Source organism: Martes martes (genome assembly GCF_963455335.1).
Source record: "Martes martes genome assembly, chromosome: 1".
In the NCBI taxonomy this organism is placed as follows: domain Eukaryota; kingdom Metazoa; phylum Chordata; class Mammalia; order Carnivora; family Mustelidae; genus Martes; species Martes martes.
In genome coordinates this window covers 8,782,544-8,807,966 of record NC_137888.1, presented here as the reverse complement: position 1 = coordinate 8,807,966, position 25,423 = coordinate 8,782,544, and the positions used below count along the sequence as shown (strand labels likewise).

The 25,423-nt window shown below is 48.6% G+C and overlaps 1 protein-coding gene across 4 annotated transcripts in view; it reads left to right on the top strand.

Annotated features, from left to right (window-relative positions):
• DOP1B (DOP1 leucine zipper like protein B) overlaps nt 1-25,423 on the top strand; it is a 99,903-nt gene that overhangs the window by 10,270 nt on the left and 64,210 nt on the right. For all 4 annotated transcript variants that reach the window (XR_013966418.1, XM_080796745.1, XM_080796744.1 and 1 more), the window contains exons 2-4: nt 18,461-18,642; nt 19,006-19,176; nt 24,895-25,084. Coding sequence is in view for 3 of the 4 variants with exons in the window: in XM_080796745.1 (XP_080652871.1) it covers nt 18,461-18,642; nt 19,006-19,176; nt 24,895-25,084 (543 nt within the window). In the remaining variant the exon portion in view is untranslated. The remainder of the gene's footprint in view (nt 1-18,460; nt 18,643-19,005; nt 19,177-24,894; nt 25,085-25,423) is intronic.

Sequence of the window (25,423 nt, the reverse complement as noted above, 5' to 3'; positions counted from 1 at the left end):
GAAGCAGGGTCCCCGCTGAGCAGAGAGCTGGATGCGGGGCTCGATCCCAGGACCCTGGGACCACGACCCGAGCCAAAGACAGAGGCCTTAACCCACTGAGCCACCCAGGTGCCCCGAGATGTAGTTTAAATCACCGCTCCTGATCCCCCTGGACCAGACTCCCTCTAGTCCGTGACGTGGGGCAGGACCTGAGCCCCTCTCAGCCTTCATTGTTTACAAATTGTGGCTCTGAGCCTATGTGATGCCTGGTTCCTTCTTGTCACCTCACTGTGAGGGGCCTCCTGTTAAGAGTGTGGTACCTCAGTTTGGGGCAGCTGTTGTAATCGTTTTCCAGCCATCTGCTGCTGCCTGTGGCAGTGACCTAGAGGGTAGAAGTGGTCAGGTTAGTGTGATGTTAGGGTCATTCTGGAAAGATGTGGCCTGAATGCCTTCCAGAAAGAGACCAGATTGGAAGGTTGTCTGTGGCAGTTACTCATTCTTCATGCGTCAGCAAAGTAGAACTGGCTCTTTGCAGGACGGTGGTAAGCACTAGGCCCATTTGCTTCTGGCAGTGTGCTGACATTCTTGGCACCGGGAGTTAGCAGACGTAGCTAATAGAATGTCAGGTGGAACTCCCCGTCCTACTGTGGCAGGGGCTGTCAAGTCCTTTGCTGCTGTTCTATCATTATCCTCTTGGTAGGTGATGCGTTAGGGCTCAAGGTGGCATTGTTGCTTCTTGCCCTGTCCCCCGTTCTCCGGAGGGAGCTCAGAATCGGCCAGGGTGTTGCTGATTCGGGCTTGTGGGAGCTGCCTCACTCTGAGCCACTCAAACATGTCTGCGTAAGGCTGACATGGTCCTTGAAAGAACATTTCTCTGCTGAAATCAGGAGACTGGTATGCGTTCAGTAATTTATAGCAAGGGTAACGTATATATTTTGCATGTGAACAGAGGACATTTTTGCTAAACTTTGAGATCTGCTGGAGGGGTGGAAATAGTCCAGATTTGGGCAGGTGAGTTGTTCTACCGGGAATCTAATGGCAAAAGCTCATCCAGGGGAAGAAAAAGCTCATCTAGCAGAATCAAGTTTATGGATAACGAAAGAGCTTGTTCTGTGCTTACGTTTTATAAATTCTGTCCAGAAAGTTATGGAACTAGAAATTTCACATCAGGCCGTGCTAAGGAAGGTGCTATGGACTGAATTATGTCTCCCCCAACCCCACCAAACTTGTATGTTAGAGGCCTAAGCCTCAATGTGCCTGTATCTGGAGATACATCTTCAGGAAGTAATTAAGATTGAAGGAGGTCATTCATTAGGGTAAGGCCCTAACCCAGTAGATTGTTGGCCTTATAAAAAAAAAAAGGGAGACAGGAAGAGATGTCTCTCCTCCATGTTTTGAGCACACAGCAAGAAGGTGGCCGTCCACAAACCAGGCAGAGAACCAAGTTAGTTAGCACCTTGATCTTGGACTTCTAGCCTCCCGAGCTGTAAGAAATAAATTCTGATGTCTGAGCCACCTAGTCCGTGACATTTTGTTACAACAGCCCCAGCAAACTAATACAGAAGGAATTAAGTTAAACTTCGCTATTTTTCAAAAAAGGACAGCTGATTAAATGGGAACGCTTATATTCAAGCTTGTATGCGAGCCAAATATAGGCATTCCGATTTATTTATCTTTTTAAAATTTTATTTATTTATTTAAACATATAATGTGTTATTTGCTTCAGGAGTACAGGTCTGAATCATCAGTCTTAACACAATTCATAGCACTCACCATAGCACATACCCTCCCCAATATCCATCACCCAGCCACCCCATTTATCTTTTTTAAATGGTCTTTTCATTTTTTTTTTAAACAGCTTTGCTCACATGCAATAAACTACATATACTTAAAGTGTATAATTTGATGAATTTTGACATTTGTATATACCTGTGAAACCAACACCCCTTAAAGATAATGGGCATGTATCTGTCACCCCTAGAAGTTTCCTCCCTTCCCTCTCTGCCCCCATCTCCAGGCAGCTGCTGATCTGCTAGTTTGCATTTTCTAAAATTTTATATAAACAGAATCATACGGTATCTACCCTTTACTTCCTGGTCTGGCATCTGTCCCTCGGCAACACCAGTTGGAGAGTCAGCCAGGCTGTTGTGTAGATGGATAGTTCATTCCTTTTTACTGCTGAGTAGGAAGCCATGGATGTATACCGCTTATTTGTCCATTTTCCTATTAATGGACATTTTGGGTTGCTTCCAGTAGATAGATACATACTTCTTAAAAAACTGGCAAATTGTTTTCCAAAGTGGTTGTGTCATTTTATACCCCTCCAGCAGTGTACGGGAACTCTAGTTATCCCATATTCATGCCAGCACTCAGCATGGGCAGTCTCTGTTTTAGCCATTTTAGTGTGAGTGTAGTAGTAGCTCCTTGTGGCTTTTGCATTTCCCATTTAAATGACTGCAGATTAGAGTGGTGCTTGGGTGGCTCAGTGGGTTAAGTGTCAGCCTTTGGCTCGGGTCACGATCCTAGAGTCCTGGGATCGAGCCCCGCATTGGGCTCCCTGCTCAGTGGGGACCCTGCTTCTCCCTGTCCCTCTGCAACTCTGTATATTCTGTATATGTATTTTGCTGCTGTGAATGGGTTTCTTTCCCACTCTGTGTTTGAACTTGTTGACATGGACAAAACGATTAATTTACAGAGTTTGGAAACTAGCCATCTTCGTGAATTTATTTCTAAGTTTTTTTTCAGCTCATGGTTTTGAGTTCTGTGGCGAGACAAGCATACGTATCATCAATCAATACTGAATTTGTGTGGGTTTTTTTTCCCGGTATTTTGCTAGCATTTTCTGGAATGGCGTTAAATAATGATGATACTTGCAGTGTGTTAGTTACAGTAAAGTCAGCTGCTATAACAAAGCCGTCCACAAACTCAGGGCCACCAATAAGGTAGAAGTTGCTGCTCCTCTGTCAGTTCAGCCTGGTGTTCCAGATTGGGCAGCTCTCTTCCCCATGGTTATTCTGGAGACTCAAGCCTGGGACTCTGCCATTTTTAACACATGGCTTCCAGAGTTGCTCTGTTCGCTGCCGTTCTGTTCCACAAGAAGCGGGGAGAGCATATAGGAGCGTGCGTACGTCTTAGTGGCACACATTTCCTCCAGGCATTTCTTTAAGGGAGAAGGATATTCTGTGGTGGAGGAGCCAGGGCCTGGCCCCCACCTCTGCCACAGAGGCGGGGATCGTGATTCGGGTGGACGTTGCAGTCCCTGTCCCCACGTGGTGTGCACTGATTTTGATGGGGGCCCCTCCTGTCTCATGATTATCTCAGCCCCGCAGGCCCATCGGATTGCTGTTCCCTGAGACATCGGTTTAGTCTTTATTTACTAACTTAAACGACTTCTTACCTTTATATGGCCGGAAAGTATGCCATTTCATTACCTGATCGGTCTGTAGATTGTGGAATTGTTTTTCTCAAAGCCACACGTCTCTGCCTTAACATTTTATTCACGTGCTTTTGGTGATGATGTTACTCAAACTGATTCTCCCAGTGCCTGAGATGGGCCTTGGAAGTAAATCTGCTGGAAGGTACCATAATGCAGATGTTGTAGGATGAAAGAAGGCGAGAGCTCTCAGGGTCACGTTCAGGCTCACCACTTACTTCTGAGATTGAGATGCACGTGCTGGTTGTCTACCCCACTGTTCACCCTCTGCCTTCTCAGTTATGTCTTGGGGATCAGGTGGTAAAGCACCGCACGGGGGAGCACCGATCTCCCAGCCTCAGCAGTGAATGTTATTGTTCTCGGACTTCTTCCCAGGAATTCTGTTTTCCTTGGCAGGGATTGACTCAGACATGGACATGTGACCTTCCCTGACCTATGAGGTGTGGCCAGCTAACTTCTGGAAAGGGTTTCCTCTAATACAGAGAGACAGGAAACGAACAAACACTTGACTTTTTTGTTCCTCTCTTTAATTGTGGGAGCGTGTAATGCCTGATGTGCAGCAGACGTCTGAGGCCACAGCAGGAAAAGGCCGAGGATAAGTCAACTCACCACGAGGAGCATGTAAGCACACAAAGGCTTGTCCTTTTAGGATGTCACTGAGCCCTTGAATCAGCGAAATGCAGGACTGTGCTTCCCCACACCAGTTGCTTAGCCTCGGCACTGTTGACCTTCAGTGATGGGGCAGGGAGTGCTGTCCTGTGCCTTCTAGGATATTCATCAGCCTCTTGGAGGCTGTCCCACCCCCAACCCCCACTGTAGTGCCTCCAGATATTGTCCAGTGTCCCCCAGAGGCAGAACTGCCACAGTCTTAGTAGCACTGCTCTAGACTTTTGGTTGTGAGGTGATACATTTCTTCATTTCGATTTGTGTAGCTGGATGTGCTGTGCTTTACCGCCCGATGCTTGGTGACTGAGTCCACAATGTCGGACCATCCTTAACCCATGGGAACCCGTTTCCTCTGTGGGCAGAAGCAGGCACGCTTGTTTCTCAACAGTAAAGGTGTTTGTCCTTAAAAGAGACGGCATGTGCTGTGCTGGTCGGCGCCCTCACCACCTGCTTTGGCGTGGTTCTGGCTGGAATCAAGGCAGGGACGGAGAAACGGCAAGGATTTTGTCTCCACGCCCTGGTTTCGTCCTGACTGCACAAGCCCTGTTGTGTTTCTGAGGAGGTAGTGTTCCTTCAGTGCCTGCTCTGTGCCAGCCGTGTGTTCAGCCTCTTGGTTTTGGGTGCTCCGGGCCATTCTAGAGCTGTTGGGTTCTGGAGAGCGGAACCCGCTTGGGCCTGAACAGATCTGAGCGAGCCAGGCTTTCCTGCCTCAGTTCCCGAGTACTTTGTCAGCAGCCTTCTTCCTCCCATCATCGTTCTTTAACTGCCACATGCGTCTGTCCAGGTAGCTTATCTCAGGGCCAGGGAAGCAAAGGGAACCATGGACGAGGAGAACCACAGGTCGGATTCAGATGAGAGTGAACAAGCAGAGCGGGTTGGAGAGGTATATTCCCCCCCTCCCAACCCTGACTCTGATTAGCTCCTTGCTGCCTGCGCAGGTCCCTGATCCCAGCTCCCAGTGTGTGCCTGAGGCTCTGTGTGGGCTGGCAGAACCAGAGTGCTCGGGGAGGGTGTCCCAAGCTGTGCATAGCCACTTTGGACCTACTTTGCTTCAACACCAAGGATTGGGAAGCGCTGTTCCGGAGATCTCGAGAAACCTGCTCTGGCAGGAGGAAATCACATTCCGTCTCATTTGAGTGTGCCAGTTCTGTTCTTCTGGTGTGAATTCTAAAGAATATTGAGTTCTACCAGTAGAACTTTTGGGACTGAAGCCTGTTTGGGATTTGTAATGAGACTCTTTCCCCAAGATGTTCTTGCGGCTTTTCTGGCTCTGACTTGAACAAGTTGGTTTCTATATAATAGGCTTTTGGTTTGTTTGTTAAATATATCATTTGTATGTGGGTTAAAATACATTTAAGAAGCAGAAAAGAAGGTGTGTCCAGACAGCAAGTCATTTAGTATCTTAATGATATGCTCACTTTTATGAGATCTTCTGGTTTGCAGTTATAAATTCTTAAGTATTTTAGTATTCTCTGCATCACATATGTGTCAGTGTTTAATCCTGAAGGGCATGTTTGCCCCACATGTTCATTTCCTTTTATGTGGTTCACTGTCGAACTCCGCAGCCTTGACCTCCTCCCACCCTTGTCCATCGTCCCACCCTCTTGGCTCGTAGTCCCCAAAATGGAATGATACCCTTTAGTGAGCTCCTGTTACGAGCTTGTTACTCATTGTCTCTCAAACCTATACTCCTCCGAAGTTGGTGCTGCTCAACCCTTTTACTGGGGAGGACGCCGAGGGAAGCTTTATTGAGGCTTTCTGGTTCAGCGTAAGGTGTTCAGCTCAGACGGCAGCGCTGCAGGCCCACGTGCAGGTGCGTGGCTGGGAGGGAAGGCTCAGGACCTGCACTGTGGTGGGAAAAGAATTCGATGTAAGTCTGGAAGCCTGCAAGGTCCTGCAGCTAGCCGTCTAAAGTTTCTGTGTGGGAAGATAGGGAAAATTGCTCTTGGTGGTGAGAGGGAGTGGTTTCTACAAGAGATGTTGTAATAAACTCACAAGGGAAAAATAAAGAGCAATATTGGAACATGTGTGTTGCGACTTGCCTTCTATGAGGTAGCAATGCTATGTGGTCGTTTTCGTTTTTTTTTTTAATTTACTTTATTTATTTGACAGACAGAGATCACAAGTAGGCAGAGAGGCAGGCAGAGAGAGAAGAAGGGAAGCAGGCTCCCTGCTGAGCAAAGAACCGAATGCGGGGCTCGATCCCAGGACCCTGAGATCATGACCGGAGCCGAAGGCAGAGGCTTTAACCCACTGAGCCCCCCAGGCGCCGTGTGTGGTGGTTTGTTTTGGGTTTTTTGTTGGTGGTGGCTTTTTGTTTTTAGAGGGAGGGAGAAAGAATCTCAAGCAGGCTCCACACCCAGAGCAGGGCTCGATCCCACAACCCTGATTTCTTAAGCCGAAATCAAGAGTTGGGTGCTTAACCAGTTGAGTCACCGAGGCACCCCTGTCGTGTTTTAAGAAGTTTTCTGACCCAGAGTGGAGATTCCCAAGTCCTCTTGACTGAGAGCCTGGACCCAGTGTTCGTGTCACATGCATATAGACGCATGTGTTCCTTGTGCATCCGGATGCCCTGGGCAAGTGGGAATGGCGTGAATAGCCCGGTGTTTCAGCTCCTTTCGAGTCTCGCCTGTATGACCAGGTCCCCGTGCTCAGGAAACCTGTGCGGGGCTGGGCAGCTGAGGAAGGGTGGTGCCCCGACCGGGCCCCAGGTCAGCTCATTCCGAGACTGTGCTCTGTCACATGTCCCCTGCCCCTGCTTCACGTTGTCATGTGTTAGACCAGCAATGTGTTCCCTCCACAGCAGAACCAGCTCCGGTTCAGCTGAGGAAAATGAGCTTCCCAGATTGCCCCACCGAGGTGTCAGCCCCGGGCTTATGGATGCGTGGTCAGTGGCAGACCCGGGTCGGCCTGCTGTCGTCGCCCTGGCCTGGCCTGGCCTGGGGTCGCTGTCCTCCCGCAGTGTGTGCGCTCAGCCTTCGGTGGGGCTCCTAGCAGGCAGCGTGGTGTTTGCTCAGAAAGTGTGAGTTAGTATTGGCTCCGGCAGCGAGATAGAACCGATCCAAAAGGAATAAAATTAATTGTGAGACATTTTTAAAACCAAAACATGCATTCTGATGCATGTCTACCTTGCGTGGAAGGTCGGGTGAAGCCGAGAACACGGCGCCCTGCCAGCAGCTCTGCTGCAAGCAGAGGTCGTGGGATGTGCGTGTTGTAAGGTGCAGTGACGACTCCCCGGGGTCACTTCTCGGCAGGTGTGACCTCAGCGGTCCGCTGGCATGTCAGCACCACACAGCCATGTTTCTGTTGGGGACCTTGTTAGAAGGAAGCTCTCTTTTCCAGAAGGGTTGTACAGGAGTCACTCCCCCAGTTAAAAAGAAGTGGACTTCGTGGGTTCTCTGTGAAATCCCAACTCCCTGTCGTGCCTGTTTGCCTGTTGCTTCTCCTGTCTCTCGCCGTCCCCGTCCTCCTCCCAGGCTGGCACGGTGGCTGAGTCACGGCCATCTCTGGAAGGACATGACGCTCTTCACCACCTCCGCCTTCAGGACTCGGCCTACTTTCACGTGGGACGTCCTGGCCAGTTTGTTATTCCCCAGCGTCTGTCCTGTGTTCCTTCTGTCTGAAGGGCACTGTTGGTGTCCCTTGGCAAGTATTTAATGAGCGTTCAAGCTTGTGTCACCTGGCCAGCCTTACTCACGGTACGGCTTCGGTTTTGTGGCATGAAACGAACAGCCTTTTAAAGATGACCACCTCCCAGAAGGAAGGCCTGCTGGTATTTTACCATTTGCTTGATGCAAGGCCGGCTTTTGAATTGGCTCGCTTGTGTCTCCTTACAGACGAGCGTCTGGCGTCCTGAAGTCAGTGTTATCACCGGGAAGAGCAGGTTTGGGCGATCTCTTCTGGGAACTTTTTAAGATCAAATGTAACTCACCCCCTTCCCGTATCGTTAAATTTCTCTTTACACATTTTTTAAGTGTATCAAAGTACTTTCTGAGTCTGTGGCCTACCCTTTTGGAATTTTTAACGCTGTTTCTTGTACAGAACCAGTCTGCGTCATGCTCAGAGTCTTGCCAGATAGCGTGATGTCAAAGGAAAACAAAGTGCAGAGCAGACATTATCGTGGATGGGGCAAAACGAGACACTTCCTGGTCTCTATTAACCAAGCATGGATGTGGTTCAGACCTTTCTTTTTCAAACTTGGGTTTTATAGATCTTTTATTATTTTCAGGTCAGCCTGCTGAGCCAATGCATACAACAAAGTCCCAACTATTATATCTTGTATTAGCTGAGGGAATGCTTTTAAAACAGTGTCATTCTTGAGGAAAAGAAGGAAGGAAGGTTTATTTCTGCTTTAATCCTAGCTTTTCCTTCCTGTTTAGCATTTTTCAAAGTGACTTCAAAAACATGGCCATTTTTTCCTTCCAGATTTATGAGTTTCCTTGACGTATTTATTCTATAGCTGAAGAACATTTCTCATCTTTTTTTTTTTTTTTAAAGATTTTATTTATTTATTTGACAGACAGAGATCACAAGTAGGCAGAGAGGCAGGCAGAGAGAGAGGAAGGGAAGCAGGCTCCCTGCCGAGCAGAGAGCCCGATGTGGGCCTCGATCCCAGGACCCTGGGATCATGACCTGAGCTGAAGGCAGAGGCGTTAACCCACTGAGCCACCCAGGCGCCCATCTCATCTTTTTTTTTTAGTATGCATCATTTTTATGTAATATTTATCACATGTGTTGTATATGTAATATGAATATATACTATATTTGTGTATCTGTATCTCTCAATGTGTCTGTTAAGCCTACTCGGGTTTCTGGTTTCCAAAAAAAACACAACCCAAACAATGAAACTTCCCTGGACATACTGAGCTTTTCCCGCTAGCAGAGCTCACTGTCTGGATAGAGGCTGGCAAGAGCAAGGCGGCGCCAGGGTGGCCCTCCCGGACCCACACCAGGGTCCCAGTCTCAGCAGCTTTCAAACTGCCAGAAGCAGGTGAAGAGGAAATCAGGAGTGTTTAAGTGCTAGAAGGTGGACTCAGTTAATGTGGTTATTTTGCTAATTAGTGGTTAAAAACACACTCGGGTGCCTGGGTGGCTGAGTCGGTTCAGCGTTGGACTCTTGGTTTCAGCTCAGGTTGTGATCTTAGGGTCGTGAGATGGAGCCCTGCGTTGAGCGTGGGGTCTGCTTGGGATTCTCTCTCTCTCTCTCCTTCCCTCTGCACCTTCCCCTCCCCTCGTCCCCTCCCCCTCCCACCCTTGCTCACTTACAAGTATTCTCTCTCTCTCTTTTTTTAAAAATACTTTATTTATTTATTTATTTGACAGACAGAGATCACAAGTGGGCAGAGAGGCAGGCAGAGAGAGAGGAGGAAGCAGGCTCCCCGCTGAGCAGAGAGCCCGATGTGGGCCTCGATCCCAGGACCCTGAGATCAAGACCTGAGCTGAAGGCAGAGGCTTTAACCCACTGAGCCACCCAGGCTCCCCACAAGCATTCTCTCTCTTAAAAACAAAAACAAAACAAAACCACCCAAACCTCGCACTAAAGAGAGGCTGGACCCAGTCCCTGGGGTCCCTTCAGGATTTACTAAAAGGAGTCCCTTTGTTCTCTGGTGAGGGAAGAGTTTTCCGTTTGTTTTCAACAAGCAAGTGTCACTCAAGGAAGGATTCATGGTTCTTGCAGCACAGCTGCAGGACCCGTTGGGTAAAACACAGCATTCATTTCATTTTTCTTTCTAAGTGGTAAAATACACATAAAATTTACCATTTTAACTGTTTACGAGTGTACCGTTCTGTGGCACTCAGGGTGTTTTCCTTGTCGTTCAAGCAGCACCACCATCCAAAACCGAGACCATTCCCATTAAACATAGGCTACCCTCCCCCTCTCCCAGCCCCTGGCCCCCTCCCCCTGTTCCGCTTTCTGGGTCTGTCTCTTTGATCACTCCAGGGACCTCGTGTAAGTGGAATCATACAGTGTGTGTCCTTTTGCGTCTGGCTTACTGCCCTGACTGCAGCTTCTTCGGGATTCATGCGGATGGTAGCGTGCCTCAGGATTTCCTTCCTCGTTACGGCTGAGGAACAGTCCCATGTATGTGTAGACCACATTTTATTTTTCCATTCGTTGACGTTTGGGTTGTTTTCACCTTTTGGCTATTGTGAATAGCGCTTCCGTGAACTCAGGTGTACAAATACCTGTTTGAGTGTCAGTGCTTTTGCACAGGGGCTCAGAAGTGGAATTGCTGGATCATACAGTCATTTGGTAAACAAATCAAATATGTAATCTTTTTTAAACAATTTTATTTATTTACTTACATTTTAAGATTTTATTTATTTATTTGGCAGACAGAGATCACAAGTGGGCAGAGGCAGGCAGAGAGAGAGGAGGAAGCAGGCTCCCCACTGAGCAGAGAGCCCGATGCGGGGCTCGATCCCAGGACCCTGAGATCATGACCTGAGCTGAAGGCAGTGGCCTAACCGACTGAGCCACTGAGGTGCCCCTATTTATTTATTTTTTTAAGTAACTCTCCATCCAACGTGGGACTCTGACTTACGACCCCCTAATCAACAGTCACATGCTCTGCCGACTGAGCCAGCCAGGCACCCCTAATCTTTTGAGGAGCCACCATCCTGTTTGCACAGCGATTGCACCATTTTACGTTCCCACCAGCAGTGCACAGCACCCCGTTTTGAAACCTCCTAGGCCAGGCCTCTTCTAAATAGAACATTTTCTTTTCAAAAGCAGCGACAGCCCTGGGCATCTGGCTTGATCTCACTCTCAGGAAGGATGCAGCAGAAAGCCTCCAATTTCCTACTAAGAAGTGTTTTTCGCATCCTAAAAGTAGGCTGGCCACATGGGCCGAGCACTTCTCGTGTCCAGGGATGCCTGAGTCAATAGGTCCTAAGCGGAGGAGATCTGAGGCAGTGGTGGCTAGCTGAAGAAAGTCACCAGGGCGGGGCGCCTGGGTGGCTCAGTGGGTTAAGCCTCTGCCTTCAGCTCAGGTCATGATCTCGGGGTCCTGGGATAGAGTCCCGCATCGGGCTCTCTGCTCAGTGGGGAGCCTGCTTCCTCCTCTCTCTCTGCCTGCCTCTGCCCGCTTGTGATCTCTGTCTGCCAAATAAATAAATAAAATCTTTAAAAAAAAAAAAAAAGTCACCAGGGCTGAATCATGAACTCATGAGCTCCACCACCCTGAGCTCTGCATCTTCAGCAGCCAAAGCGGGGGAATGAATCATTGGATGACTCCTTCCCCTTTAAGTTTGCCCTGAAAACACAGAGATGGTCCCCTCGTGGCCATGTATTAGCCCTCCGCGAACCTAAAGGGAAAGTCTTATAGAGAGAGAATTTGGGGGAGCCAGAGTGGGAACCTTCATGGTGGCCACTGTTTCCTTAAAGCCACCAGGAGTTGGCTTAGGTTCCCTTTCAGGCACATCGGCGAGATGCTACTTAATACTGCTCACCCAGAAGATGTTTGTTTTGCTGTGTGTGTGTGTGTGTGTATAATTCACTTAGCCAACATAGAGTACATCATTAAGTTTCAGATGTAGTGTTCAGTAATTTATCAGTTGTGTATCACACCCAGTGCTCATCACATCATGTGCCCTCCTTGATGCCCATCCCCCAGCAACCCCATCTCCTCACCCACCTCCAGCAACCCTCAGTTTGTTTCCTGCAGTTAAGAGTCTCTCATGGTTTTTCTTTCTCTGATGACTTCCCATTCAGTTTTCCCTTCCTTCCCCTATGATCTTCTGTGTTGTTTCTTATAATCCCCGTGTAAGTGAAACCAGATAATTGTCTTTCTCTGATTGACTTATTTCACTGAGCATAATCCCCTCCAGTTCCATCCATGTTGATGCAAATGGTGGGTATTCATCCTTTCTGATGACTGGGTAATATTCCATGGTGTATAGGGACCACATCTTTATCCATTCGTCTGCTGAAGGGCATCTCGGCTCCTTCCACAGTTTGGCCATTGTGGACATTGCTGCTATGAGCATTGGAGTACATGTGCCCTCTCTTTTCACTACATCTGTATTTGGGGGATAAATACCTAGTAGACCAATTGCTGGGTCGTAGGGTAGCCCTATTTTTAACTTCTTGAGGAACCTCCGTACTGTTTTCCAGAGTGGCGTTACCAGCTTACTTTGCCACCAGCAGTGTAAGAAGGTTCGCCTTTCTCCACAACCTCGCCAACACATGTTGTCTCCTCACTTGTTAATGTTAGCCATTCTGACTGGTGTGAGGTGGCATCTCATTGTGGTTTTGATTTGTATTTCTCTGATGCCAGGTGATGTGGAGCATTTTTCATGTGTCTGTTGGCCATTTGATGTCTTCTTTGGAGAAAGGTCTGTTCGTGTCTTATGCCCATTTCTTGACTGGATTATTTGTTTTTTGGGGGGTGTTGAGTTTGATAAGTTCTTTATAGATCTTGGAGACGAGCCCTTATTTGATAATGTCATTTACAAATATCTTCTTCCATTCCGTAGGTTGCCTTTCAGTTTTGTTGACTATTTCCTTTGCTGTGCAGAAGCTTTTTATCTTAAGTCATAGTAGTTCATTTTTTGCTTTGGTTTCTCTTGCTTCTGTCTAGCAAGAAGTTGCTGCGGCTGAGGTTGAAAAAGTTGATGCCTGCATTCTCCTCTAGGATTTTGATGGATTCCTGGCTCACATTTAGGTCTCTCATCCATCTTTGAGTTTATCTTTATGTATGGCATAAGAGAATGGTCAAGTTTCATTCTTCTGCATGTGGCTGTCCAATTTTTCCGGCACCATTTATTGGAGAGAGTGTCTTTTTTCCACTGGATATTCTTTCTGGCTTTGTTGAGGATTAGTTGACCATAGAATTGAGGGTCCATTTCTGGGCTCTCTATTCTGTTCCATTGATCTATGTGTCTGTTTTTGTGCCAGTACCATACTGTCTTGATTATAGCTTTGTAATCTTGAAGTCTGGCATTGTGATGCCCCCAGCTTTGGTTTTCTTTTTCAACATTCCTCTGGCTATTTGGGGTCTTAACTGGTTCCATACAAATTTTAGGATTTGGGATTATCCCAGCTCTTTGGAAAATGTCTATGGTATTTTGGTAGGGATTGCAGTGAATGCATAGATTGCTCTGGGTACCATAGATATTTTAACATATCTCAATATCATAAAAGCCATCTATGAAAAACCCACATCAATCATCATTCTCAGTGGGGAAAAATGGAGAGCTTTTCCCCTAAGATTAGGAACACGACAGGGATGTCCATTCTCACCACAGTTGTTCAGTATAATACTAAAACTCCTAATCTCCCCAATCAGATAACAAAAAGAAGTAAGTATTCAAATTGGCAGAGAAGTCACACTCTCATTCTTCGCACACAACATGATACTTTATGTAGAAAACCCAAAATACTCCACCCCCAAGTTGCTAGAACTCATACTGGAATTTAGCAACGTGGCAGGATATAAAATCAATGCATAGAAATCAGTTGCATTTCTATACACGAACAGTAAGAAGAAATTGGAATTGAGGAGTCAGTTGCATTTACAATTACACAAAAAAACATGGGATACCTAGGAATAAACCTAACCAAAAAGGGAAAGGATCTGTACTCTAAAAACTACAGAACACTTGTGAAAGAAATTGAGGAAGACACAAAGAGATGGAAAAACATTCCCTGCTCACAGAAGGTGTTTTTAAATAGGACTCACAGCCTCATTTCCTGCATGAAGTCTGTCGCTCTGGGGGAGGAGGAGCTGTGTTCGAGGGAATCCTTTGTTTCCAGCCTGCTCCAGATCCACTGCATGCAAAGCAGTTTTTTTTTAAGATTTTATTTGAGAGAGTGAGACGGACAGAGATTGTGACAGAGATCATGAGCAAGTGGGGAAGAGAGGGAGAAGCAGGCTCCCCATGGAGCAAGGAGCCCAACTTGGGGGCTCAGTCCCGGGACTCCACGATCATGACCTGAGCCCAAGGCAGACACTTAAGCGACTGAGCCACCCAGATGCCCCAGACAAAGCATTTTCAACTGGTGATTCTAATCTTCAGTTTTAAGTCTTGCAAAATATTGGGGCACCTGGGTGGCTCAGTCGGTTAAGTGTCTGCCTTCAGCTCAGGTCATGATCCCAGGGTCCTGGGATGGAGCCTTGGGCTCCTTGCTCAGCAGGGAGCCTGCTTCTCCCTCTCCCTCCACCTGCCACTCCCCCTGCTTATACTCTCTCTCTCCCTATCTTCTTTGTCAAATAAATAAATAAAATCTTTAAGGAAAAAAAAGACTTGCAAAATGTTGTATAGGAGTTTTCCTTAAATATCATTTAGGATATATCATATTTTCCCTTTTAATGCTAAATATTAATTACTATTTATTTTTTCCTTCTTCTTAAAAGGAAATTTCATGTTCCCCAACTCCATCTCGTGGGTGCCAATTTCCTCCTTGGCTACAGTGTCTCTTGGGATTTTCATCATATTTTGGGTCTGCAGGCATCTTAACTCCAAACATAGAGCAGTCTGAGCTTTGCTTTTTTGATTCAGTTATTTCTCACCCTTCTTCTTCAACACACCCAACTAGTGTCCTTGTTTGCTTTCAGGCCAATAAAGACATTATCTGTAAACGACTGGGTTTCAGTGGATTGTTTTAAAATGCATCTTCTCTCCATCTCTCCGAGTCTTGTCCTTCATTTTCAGTTTGTCATGATAATAAGAGGTCGTGTTTGCTGGCTGCTTCCTGGGTGCCAGACGTTGCTGTACTGTGTGTGTGGGGTGTCTCATTTGATGCTTGCAACTTCGTGAGGTGCCATGATCTCCATTTTTATAGTTGAAACGATAGCTGGAAAGTTTAAAGAATTTGCCGAACAAGCAAATGGTAGAACTGGAATGCCCGGCTCTGACCCCCAAGCTCACATATTAAACCAGTGTTATAATATCTCAGTCTCGTTTATTTGCCTAGCCTCAGTGTGGAAGCACCTGTTAAATCTGGCTCTGTGGGAAGTGGGTTAGCACAACCGCCATGATCTGGGCATGATTTTAGCCCCATGATTAGTGGTGAAAATGATGCAGAAGGGTTGACTCTCCCACTGCCCCAAGGAGCAGGCTCGCAAAGACTGTCTGGCCACATCCTGACTCAGGGCTCATGATCTCGGGTGGCTCTGCTCTGCTCCTGAACTTGTGTGCTTTGATCTAGTTGACAGTCTGATGGGTGAAAAGAATGGTATTTTCTTGTAGTTTTAATTGCATTTTTCTTACCAGGAACGACAAGCAGCTTCTCATTCTCCTAAGTATAGTCTGTTTATATCCTTTGTTTTTGCTGAATTTTCAGATCTAACAACTTCCTTTATCTTTCTACCTTTCCCTCAACAGCACTGAGTCCCTTTCTCAGACATGCTGTGTTTTCATGGATTAACACAGACTGCAAACAGTGAATAACCTGTTTCACGTTCAGTGGTCACAGCCTCAGTTCTTGTTATGTTTCTTTTCCCATGTCTTTTCTCAAATTAAGTGACACATTCAAATGAGAAAGAAATAGCAAGCAGCCTCATTCATTTGGAATGGATGGTTTTGGTTCATTGTATGCATTTACGTGGGAAGAGGTTTATTAGTTAGGATAGAGAGGGTTGTGCCATGGTAACAAACAAGGCCTAATCTCAGTGAGTTTTACATGGTTCTGCCTCACTGGGTCAGCACGTGGTTTCTGCTCTGTAGGTTCTCAGGGAGCCAGGCTGGCAGGGGGACTTTGGCTCAACCCACATGTCCATGATCTTAGAGTCAAGAAAAGGGAACCCGACAAGCTTTGAGTTGGCTTTTAAAGCCCGTGCCTGCATGATGCCTATCACTCTACTCATCCCGCTGGCCAGACTCGGTCATGTTGCCATACCCAGGGTCAAAAGGGCAGAGAAATGGGATATGGACATGCACAGCCCAAGGAAGGCAAACGCTGGTGAGTCCCAGATGACCACCACAGTGAGTGTGCCCTGTCTTTTCCACCTCCAACAGCGGGAGTCCTTGGAATACGCTGAGCAATGCGAGAGTGGGTGTGACTTAATAAGCAACTGCGTGGGGGCGCCTGGGTGGCTCAGTCAGTTAGGCATCTAACTTCAGCTCAGGTCATCATCTCAGGGTCCTAGGATCGAGCCCAGTGTCTGGCTCCATGCCCAGCTGGAGTCTGCTTCTCCCTCTCCCCTCCCCCGGCTCATACTCTCTCTCTCTCAAATAAATAAAATCTTAGGGGAAGGAAAATGCAAGTGCTTGATTTTGACAAAACAGTTACTGCAGGTGAAGACAGAGGCCCTCTCTCCTGCTCTTGAATCCCCGGAGAAAGCCCACAGCCGCATAGATAAGCCAGTTGCGGCACAGACATGGTTTCTTCAGGACGGGCCGGCAGTTGATACTCCTTGAAGCCCAGTGATGCTGCTGCTGCTCTTCCAGCTGCTTCTCTACGTGTTCCAAAATGTGCATGACAAAACGCAGTTTCCTGAACATTTGGCACATTCATGTCCCCGCCGCCAAAGCTGTCTCACTTTGTTCTTATCCCCTGTTACAGCGTGTGTTTCGGCTTACCTCAGGATTTGTTTTGACAGGAGCACATTAAAAAAAAAATTATTTTGGGGGCGCCTGGGTGGCTCGATTGGTTAAGTTCCTGATACTGGATTTCAGCTCAGGACACGATCTCAGGGTTTGTGAGATCGAGCCCCATGTTGGTCTCCGTGCTCAGCGTGGAGTCTGCTTGAGATTCTCTCTCTCCCCCTCTCTCGCTCTCAAATAAATAAATTAATAAAATCTTAAAAGAAATTATTTTGTTGGCTTTCCCTTTGTTTTAAAATATGAAACTTTTATATATAACGTTTTAAGGTATTTCTTGATGACCTTTACTTATATGGGTTTTTTTCTTCCGAGATATGGGTTTATTGAATTTGAGAATTCAGTTAGACTACAGGCTTCTGATGAAAAATATATTATTTTCCTTCCTTTCCCTTTATTTCCTGCATAACCTCAGTGCATGTTTTAGGGACAGGATCATTTTCTTTGCTTATGAAAAAAAAGCTAGCATGGCCCTAAGACCATATGGCCCAGGGCCAGCGGTTGGTAGACACAGATAGAATGCAGTTGGCACATCTTCTGTTCTTCCAGAAGGCCTGCTTTGTTTTAGGCTCCGTGCAGAGTGCTGAAAACCACAGAGGGGAAGACAACAGACCCGGCCCTCAAGTTGCTCCCTGCCTAAGTCAGCCCCGGAGCTGATAATCATTAGGACAGTGTTGTAAATCGGCGACAGATGTGCACATGGAGCCCAGGGCAGGAGGAACTAAACATGCAGGCTGGCGCGCCCTGCCAGGGCGGGGACCGTTCTGCCTCCAGGGAAGGGGACGCTCAGTCTCCTGTGGGGAAAATTAGCCAGGTGGACAGGAAGGAGGTTGGGCAGAGGGGCAGAGAGCACAGGCAGGAATCACAAATGGATCTGTGTCGCTGCAGAGTTTGAAGCTGAGCTAGTAAGAGATGGGGGCAGGGGAGGCAAAGCAGGCAGGAGTCATGCCGTGGAGGCCTCTGAGTGGCTTTTTAAGAAGCGTGGACTTCACCCTGTAGGCTTTGAGCAAATATTTGCCGGTTGTTCCATCATGACAGACACTTTGTATTATAAGATTGAGTCATGAGGAGCCACCCCGCCACAGCACTCTGCCCGCGGTCGCTTGAGGCTGTGCAGAACGGCGGTGACCCGCTCACACCCCGGACCGGGTTCCTCGGGTACCACAGGTACCCAGGCCGCTTCGGCGCAGACGAGGCCTGTGTCCGGCCGCCGAGGCCTGGCTCAGGAACGCTGTTGCTGCTCCCGGCAGAGTGCGGCATTTCTCCTGCGGGCCGTGGTCCTTCCCACCAGGCAGGATCACCGACTGCCGGAGATGCCTGGAGTCATGACCGAGAGGGGTGCCCCCTTGTTTCTTCTGGGGGTGACCCCTCACTCAGAGCCCCCTGGCTGGGGAGCTGAGCTGGGGGAGCGATGGGGATGCTTCAGACGTCTTCTTCTCCCCAGGCAGATTCCAGGGGCTTCCCAGCAGGCAGACAAGGGTCGTCTTAGGGATGAGGGGGGGTTACATCCCCTGATACGGTGTGTGTTCTGCTTGGCCTCATGTGTGGACTGGAGCCCTCTCCGGTACCCAGGTTTCCATGTGTGACCGAGGAGCAGGTCCGATGGTGACAGGGTCTCCCTTGCTCTCGATCCTGGTGCCTGCCTCATCTCCAGTGTTGGTAGGGGCTGTACGGATACCCGTGTCTCCGGAGCCTGGCTCCCGGCCCTCCTGGTGTCCCTGCACAGGCCCTCTGTCTTCCTTTTGCATCTGCTCATGTCTTTCCAGCCTCTGCAGGTTTCCTTTCCGTGGTGAATGTTGCTGCCTTCTTCCTCATGTTTTCCTTCCTGTTTTCCAGGCCCTTCAGAGTAACCTGAAGTATTCCTTATTGCCAAGACGGCTCATTATCAGCAAGAGGTTAGCTCAGTGCTTGCATCCTGCTTTGCCCAGCGGTGTGCACCTAAAAGCCCTAGAAACCTATGAGATTATCTTCAAAATTGTGGGGACCAAATGGCTGGCCAAGGATTTGTTCCTCTACAGGTATAGTAGCTTTCCTACCATATTACGTTCTTATTACCTGAATAATCTGTATTTCAGTTCATAAGATTAGAAAACGACAAATAAAATAGGGAGTGGTGAGCAACAATTCATTGTCAAGACGCCAGCAGGAGATAAGCCGCAATCACCTCTGGAGCGCATCCTCCCAGGCCTTTCTTTAAGTGTGTTCTGAACCTGCTGCCTCTTTACTGAACAGTACACTGTGACCATCCTATAACGGGCAAGCGTCTGCAGCCCCAACGGCTGGCTGGCTGCTGTCGAAAGCGCCCTCTGGCCGGGTGATTGTTCCAGACTTCCGATGCGGTGTCTCATTTACCCCTCCTCTCTCTTTCTTCTTTCCCAAAGCTGCGGGTTGTTTCCTCTTCTGGCAAACGCGGCCATGTCGGTGAGGCCCGTGCTGCTCGGCCTGTATGAGAAATACTTTCTCCCGCTGCAGAAGCTGCTCCTGCCCAGTCTCCAGGCCTTCATTGTGGGCCTGCTGCCCGGCCTGGAGGAGGGCTCCGAGATCTACGACAGGTGGGTCTCATCCGGCTCTGCGGCTTGCATGTGATGCCGCCGCTTTGGAAGAAGCAGGGAAGGAGGTACAGAGGTCCACACAGCAGGGAAAGGCACAGAAGTCGGCTTGATGCTTGACATTGCTGTGCTGGTCCCTGCTTGACCAAATACTATGTCCTCCTGGGAATTGCCTCCAGTCACAGGTGAGAGAAAGTGAGAAGGTTTCCCAGAGTCTCGTGATCAGTGAGTGGCAGAGCTGGGATCCTAAGCCCCATGGGTCAGATTCCAAAGTCTTCCTTCTTCCCATCACACTAGGCTGCTTCTCAGTCAAAGCAGAGCCATGCTTCACTGATGGCTGGGGCTTGCAAAGGCGATGCTGAGCAGAATAGCTTGACAAATTTCAGCAGTACTTTGGGGAAATTTGTAAAGCTTGTACACATAAAAGTTCATGCAGGGGTAATTTTTGGTCATGCTTAGGAGCAGAAGAAAGCATAATTCCATTCAGACTACTGGGTATACACAATATCCTGTTTCTCTGGGGAATTACCACGTCAGAGCTCCCTCCCATCATATTGACCATTCTGAGTGATTGCTGTGATTAACCTCTGTTACTAGGACCTGCTTTAAGAACCCATGTGCAGCCTGACTGGGAGGTTCAGAAACCTCTGTGCTTGCAAAAGTTTCCATCTGATGACACCACTCCAGAGGCCCCAGCCACACCGCCTTTGTCTGCCATGTCGGCTGTGACTGGGGGAGCGTGGGGGGCTGGGGTGGAATCGAGGAATCAGTCCGAGGTCTGTTTGCAGTTCTCCCCTAAATTCAGAGAAGTCAAATAATGAGAGTGGTTTGAGGGATCGTGGCTAGTGACCACAGGTATGTTTAAGTCATGAGCACTTGTAGTAGAATTTGACAAACCTAACCAAAAATTTGCACTTCGAACGTTTCAGGCTTTCACACAAAGCGTGTTGTGGCTTCCCACTTCCCAGTGAAGAGTCCACCTTTGAAGTGGGTCGGGTTGGTAGGACCCACCTCCTCAGGAGGCAGAGTCTGTCTCCCTGCTGTTGTAAGCCTGTGGCCGCACGCAGGACTGGTAGATGTGCGGAAGGAATGAATGGAAGGTCATGTAGGCGTCGGCGAGAGGACCCTTACCAGATCTGTCGCTTGGCTTCTAGGCCCAGGCTCTTTCCAGAAGTTCTGGCTCATTGCTGGTTCCCAAACAGATCCGTGTATGTGTGTATATAAATGTTTTTTCCATCATCTGACAGATGAACACATCAGTTCCCAAAATGTATTGCAGTTTTTTTTTTAATTTGTAAGAATGAATCACGCCAGAAGAGTGTAAATAGTTGGGGTGTTTTGGGGTGTTCTCTTAGTCGATCAATGAGGGTTCGATGGAACAGTTGCTAAAGTTGCTTCACATGGATGTTTTTTTGGTGAGATTTCTTGACATTGAACCAAGAGCTAAGTAGAGCTGCATGAATCACCGAGTAAATGGAGCCATGAGAGAACACCAGGCCCCATATCTGCAGCGCCCCAAAGCCGTTCGTTATCAGCTCTCCGAGGTGGATACTGGTCGAGGGTTCTAGAATCACTGAGTGGGTGTGTATGGGCACAGTAACTGGGATGACTGCCCCAGAGTCTTTGGTCTCTGTATCCATGTTAGTTTGAGAGAAGTCAAAACTCTTTCTTCCCCTGAGTGCTCAGGAGCAAAGGCAGACACCCCCAGCAAACCGTGTGCAGGATAGGAAAGAGAGGGGCAAAGGGAGGGACCTGATGTCCCCACTGGCAGCAAACTCAGAGGGCTGAGTTAGGCCCAGTGACTCACGAGTTCCCGGAGTTGTTCCTGGCTTGTGTGTGTCCGTGAACCCTAAGAACGGAAACTCTGGCCAGTGTTAGGGCTAATGCTTCATCCTGGCTTTCTAACCCTTGTGTGCCTGCAGACCACTCCTGGCCAGACTGTCGCCTTTTAAGTGCCCATGAAGTGGCTTGACAGCTGTGTTTTGCTGCACTGATGAAGCAGGAATAGTGGGGAGAGAGTACCATAAAGTACCAAATCCTCTCCTGAGCATTTGGGGGAAAGGTGACTATTCTCAAAGGTCTGTAAGCAAGCAAAAGTGTGAGTCAGCGATTCTCAGCTGGGATAATTTGTGTCCCCCAGGGACATTTGGCATCTTTCTTTTGGCTGTTACCAGGGGGTAGAAAGGGTGCTGCTGGCATCTAGCACTAAGATTCCCTGCAGTGACGTGATTGTCCCTGCGATGAAGGCTTATCTGGCTTCTAAGTCCACTATGTCCGGGTTTAGAAAACCTGAATTAAATAGCAGTTAAAACATACATATGTATCTTTAAGATGATTTATTTTAGAAAGAGAGAGCACACGCACGTGCAAGGGAGCAGGGGGAGGGGCAGAGGGAGAGAGAGAATCTCAAGCAGACACCCGCTGAGCCCGGAGCCCAGCATAGGCCTGGATCCCAGGACCCTGAGATCATGACCTGAGGCGAAATCAAGAGTCAGATGCTTAACTGACTGAGCCACGCAGGCACCTGGAAACATATTTGTTGACCTTTCTTTTGGTTGATTCCAGACAGCATGATGAGCTCTGCTGGTTCTAGAATTTTTTCACCCCTCTGGGCATGGACCTGACCTGTGGTGGGACAGGATGCTGTTGTCACTGTTGCACTTGTTCGGATGCTCACGCCCAAAGCTCTGTTTTCGCTCTTTGTTTGGTGACAGTTTGGCTTTCCAGGACTATCCACTAGGCGAGTGGCTTCAGGGCCAAAGTTGGGTTCATGGCAAGCAGTCCGTGCCACTTGCTATCTGTTGACTAGAGGAGAGCGTGTTGGTGCTGTCTGAGGAAGCTGGTGTTCCCAGGAGGCATGAGCACGCCAGCCAGGGTGGGGCAGGAGGGATGGAAACAGGAGGGGTTTGGGGGTTGCTGGTTGATTCTGAATAGAAAAGATTCGAGTCCTGGGCTCTGCTAATTTTGGAATTTTGGGGCTTCACATCTGAGATGATAAGAGTAATTTTTATTTAATAGTTACTTGACTCATCCCCGTTATCTTGCTCTCCACTGTGCTCTCCATAGCCAAGTCTCGTCATAATTGCCCTTTTGTGAACCACAGCATCATTCAAGTTTTTAATATCTATTAATTTTTTTTAGGATAAAATGAGACTTAAGCTGCGTTTTTTTTTTAAGAAAGAAAACTAGCCAGTGCACTCTGAATATTGAAGAAGGGACGCTGAGGTGGCATGTCCCAGATTTCTTGTCTGTGGAACAGCTCGTGGCCAGTGTTCCATGGAACTGACTTTGGGAATACACTGTTCTGAGCAAAGGGGGACGTGGTATTAGAGCGTGCATTGTAGTGTTTGCAGTGGGTTTTATCTAAGCGTCAGTCTTCCCCTGAGAGGGATCCTGGAGAGAGGGGAGCACTCCCGGGGCCTTCTCAGTTAATCTCCTGCTGTAGGAATCTGCCTAGCCTGGGGACGTCCTGTCTGCCCAGGGGACAGTGACCCATAGGCCTCACCTTCTACACCTCCACTGTTTCCTGAGCTGGGTGAGATAAGCTGGAGCTGGGTGAGATAATCTGGAGCTGGGTGAGATAAGCTATATTTGTTTGCTTAGCCTCGGTAGGAGATCAGTTGGTATCTTTAGCCACTAAACCCTTCTGTGTGTGTTTCCTAAACGTTTGGCTGTTACTCATGCCTCTTCAGTTTTGTTATTTTTTGTAAAGATGATACTGTGCATCATTTGCACAGTAAAATTCAAGTATTTTATGAGACAAAAAGGTTCAGACTAGTTTTTTTTTAATTAATATTTTATTTGTTTATTTGAGAGAGAGACAGTGAGAGAGAGCATGAGTGAGGAGAAGGTCAGAGGGAGAAGCAGACTCTCCATGGAGCTGGGAGCCCGATGCGGGACTCGATCCCAGGACTCCAGGATCATGACCCGAGCCGAAGGCAGTCGCTCAACCAACTGAGCCACCCATACGCCCTCAGACTAGTTTTAAAGAGAACAAAATTCACTGTTAATATAAAAAGGTAGGGGCACCTGGGTGGCTTAGTCCGTTAAGTGCCTGACTCTTGATTTCAGCTCAGGTCATGATCTCAGAGTCATGAGATCAAGCCCTGCATTGGGCTCCACGCTCAGTAGGGAGTCTGCTTGAGGTTCTCTCTCTCTCCCTCTGTCCCTCCCCCTTCACGTGTGTGCACGCAGGCTCTCTCTCTGATAAATAAATCTCGGGACGCCTGGGTGGCTCAGATGATTAAGTGGCTGCCTTTGGCTTGGGTCATGACCCCAGGGTCCTGGGATCAAGTCCCCTATCGGGCTCCTTGCTCAGCAAGGAGCCTGCTTCTCCCTCTGCCCCCCTGCTTGTGCTCTCTCTGGCAAAAATTAAAAAAAAATAAAAATAAATCAATCTTTTTTTAAAAAATGGTAGTAGATAATTTTTTTTGTATGAAAAATCTTTGTATACCCTGAGCTGATAATTGAAAAGTAAGCTGGAGACAATTGGAGTCATAATAAAAGGGAAAGGGTGGCATTCACTTCACAATGTTTTTCCACACCAGCTGCATGTCCGCCAGTCATCTGGACTAAGGACTCATCAGCAGACAGCGCAGACCTGGTGGTCATGGCAGGCGGTGGGGCCCGAGCACTGACTCTGTTTGCCTGTGTGTAGTTTTACACGAGACCCTCTGGTCCTGCTCAGAGCATCTTCCTCTCACTTCTGTATCTCATAGCCGAGAGCTAACGTGCACAGACAGTAAGCTCGTCCTAGGGACCACTGCCAGGAAGCAGACACGGGATTTGGACGACAGAGGCCTTACGCCAGGAACCTGGGTAGCCCACTGCATCACACTGGCCTGTTCCTTCTGTGATGTTTGTGTGTCTTCTTTGCAGATAGGGGCTGTGAGGGATGGAATTCTTTTGGATTTTGAGTTCATCCACTCATTCAGTGAAAGCCCCTTGTGGGAGTTTGCCTCTGCTGTTTTACTGACAGGTGCGATCGTTGGCCTGGTAAATCCATTTTCCTTGTTGACAGGGAGGGTGCCCTGGTCAGCTGCGTACAGGCCATGGAGCTGGGGCAGGGTTGGGGGAGGAGTTGGCTGGCCTTGGTCAGTATCTGTGGAAAAAACAAACCCGGACCTGCTGATGACGCGGCTTCTCTTAAGGGATGGGCGTGAAGTTGCTGATGGCGTGTCAAGGGAGAGAGATCAGATCGAGATAAGGGACAAAGAAACGTCAGGCATCAGCAGAACTTCCCAGAGCGGAAGTCAACATAGGGGCGTGCTGTGGGCAGAGTGACAGGCTTTATGGAATTTGCGTCGAGTGGGAGGCCCGGGCCAATTTTGTGCCCAGTGTTTGTGAAGTCGCATGTCCCCGGCTGTGCTCAGATGGGGAGAACTTTATTATCACCTACGTCTCCAGTCAGTCGCACCAACCTCTTGGGGCATCCCCTCCTCCGAGCCCTGCAGATCCACAGCAAGGCCGTGGAGAGGGATCTCTGTGCCGCGGTGACACGACTGGCCAGATGCTTCCCGTGGGCTGCGAAGCCGAACCTCTCGGGGCCACGTTTGTTTTAGCAAACTCCGTTTCAGTGACTGCCGGCAGGTGGACAGAGCAGAAAGGCAAGAGAAGGCAGCCGCTCAGAATGATAAGGAAATGGGGTCAGGGCCGGGGGAGAGCCGAGCGAGCGGTGGCTGCTGGGACCAAGCCCTTACAGTCTGTATCTCTTGTCCACAGAACAGACGCTCTGCTCCTGAGGCTGTCCCTGGTGGTCGGCAAAGAGGTGTTTTACGCTGCCCTTTGGGGGAGCGTCCTGGTGAGCCCGGCCATCCGCCTTCCCGCCTCGCTCTTTGTGGTGGGCCATATCAGCAGGGACTCGCCGGGCAAGGAGCAGAAGTACATGCTGGGGACGGATTACCAGCTCACGGTGGGTGCTTTGCTCCTCACGGGGTCGGCTTCCTCTTGCACAGGCTGTCAGCTGGGGCTGCAAAGGGACATCAGTGGAAAGCAGCAGGGAAATAGAGGTGTTCCAGGGTTCAGAGTACGTGCGCTCTGCTGCCGAGCAAGACGAGGAGGCATCCGTACGCAGGATAAACCCCCGACTGGGGTGTTGGTTTTTCACATGTGCATTAACAATTTATACAGATACATGTTGGCCCCTAAAGAGGGCCCTTCTGGAGGCCCCGCCAGTACAGTTAGCTGTAAGCGGTGCCCCAGGGGCCTTGCAGAGTCTGCTGCTTTAGCTAGAGCCTTGCTTCCTCCGTGG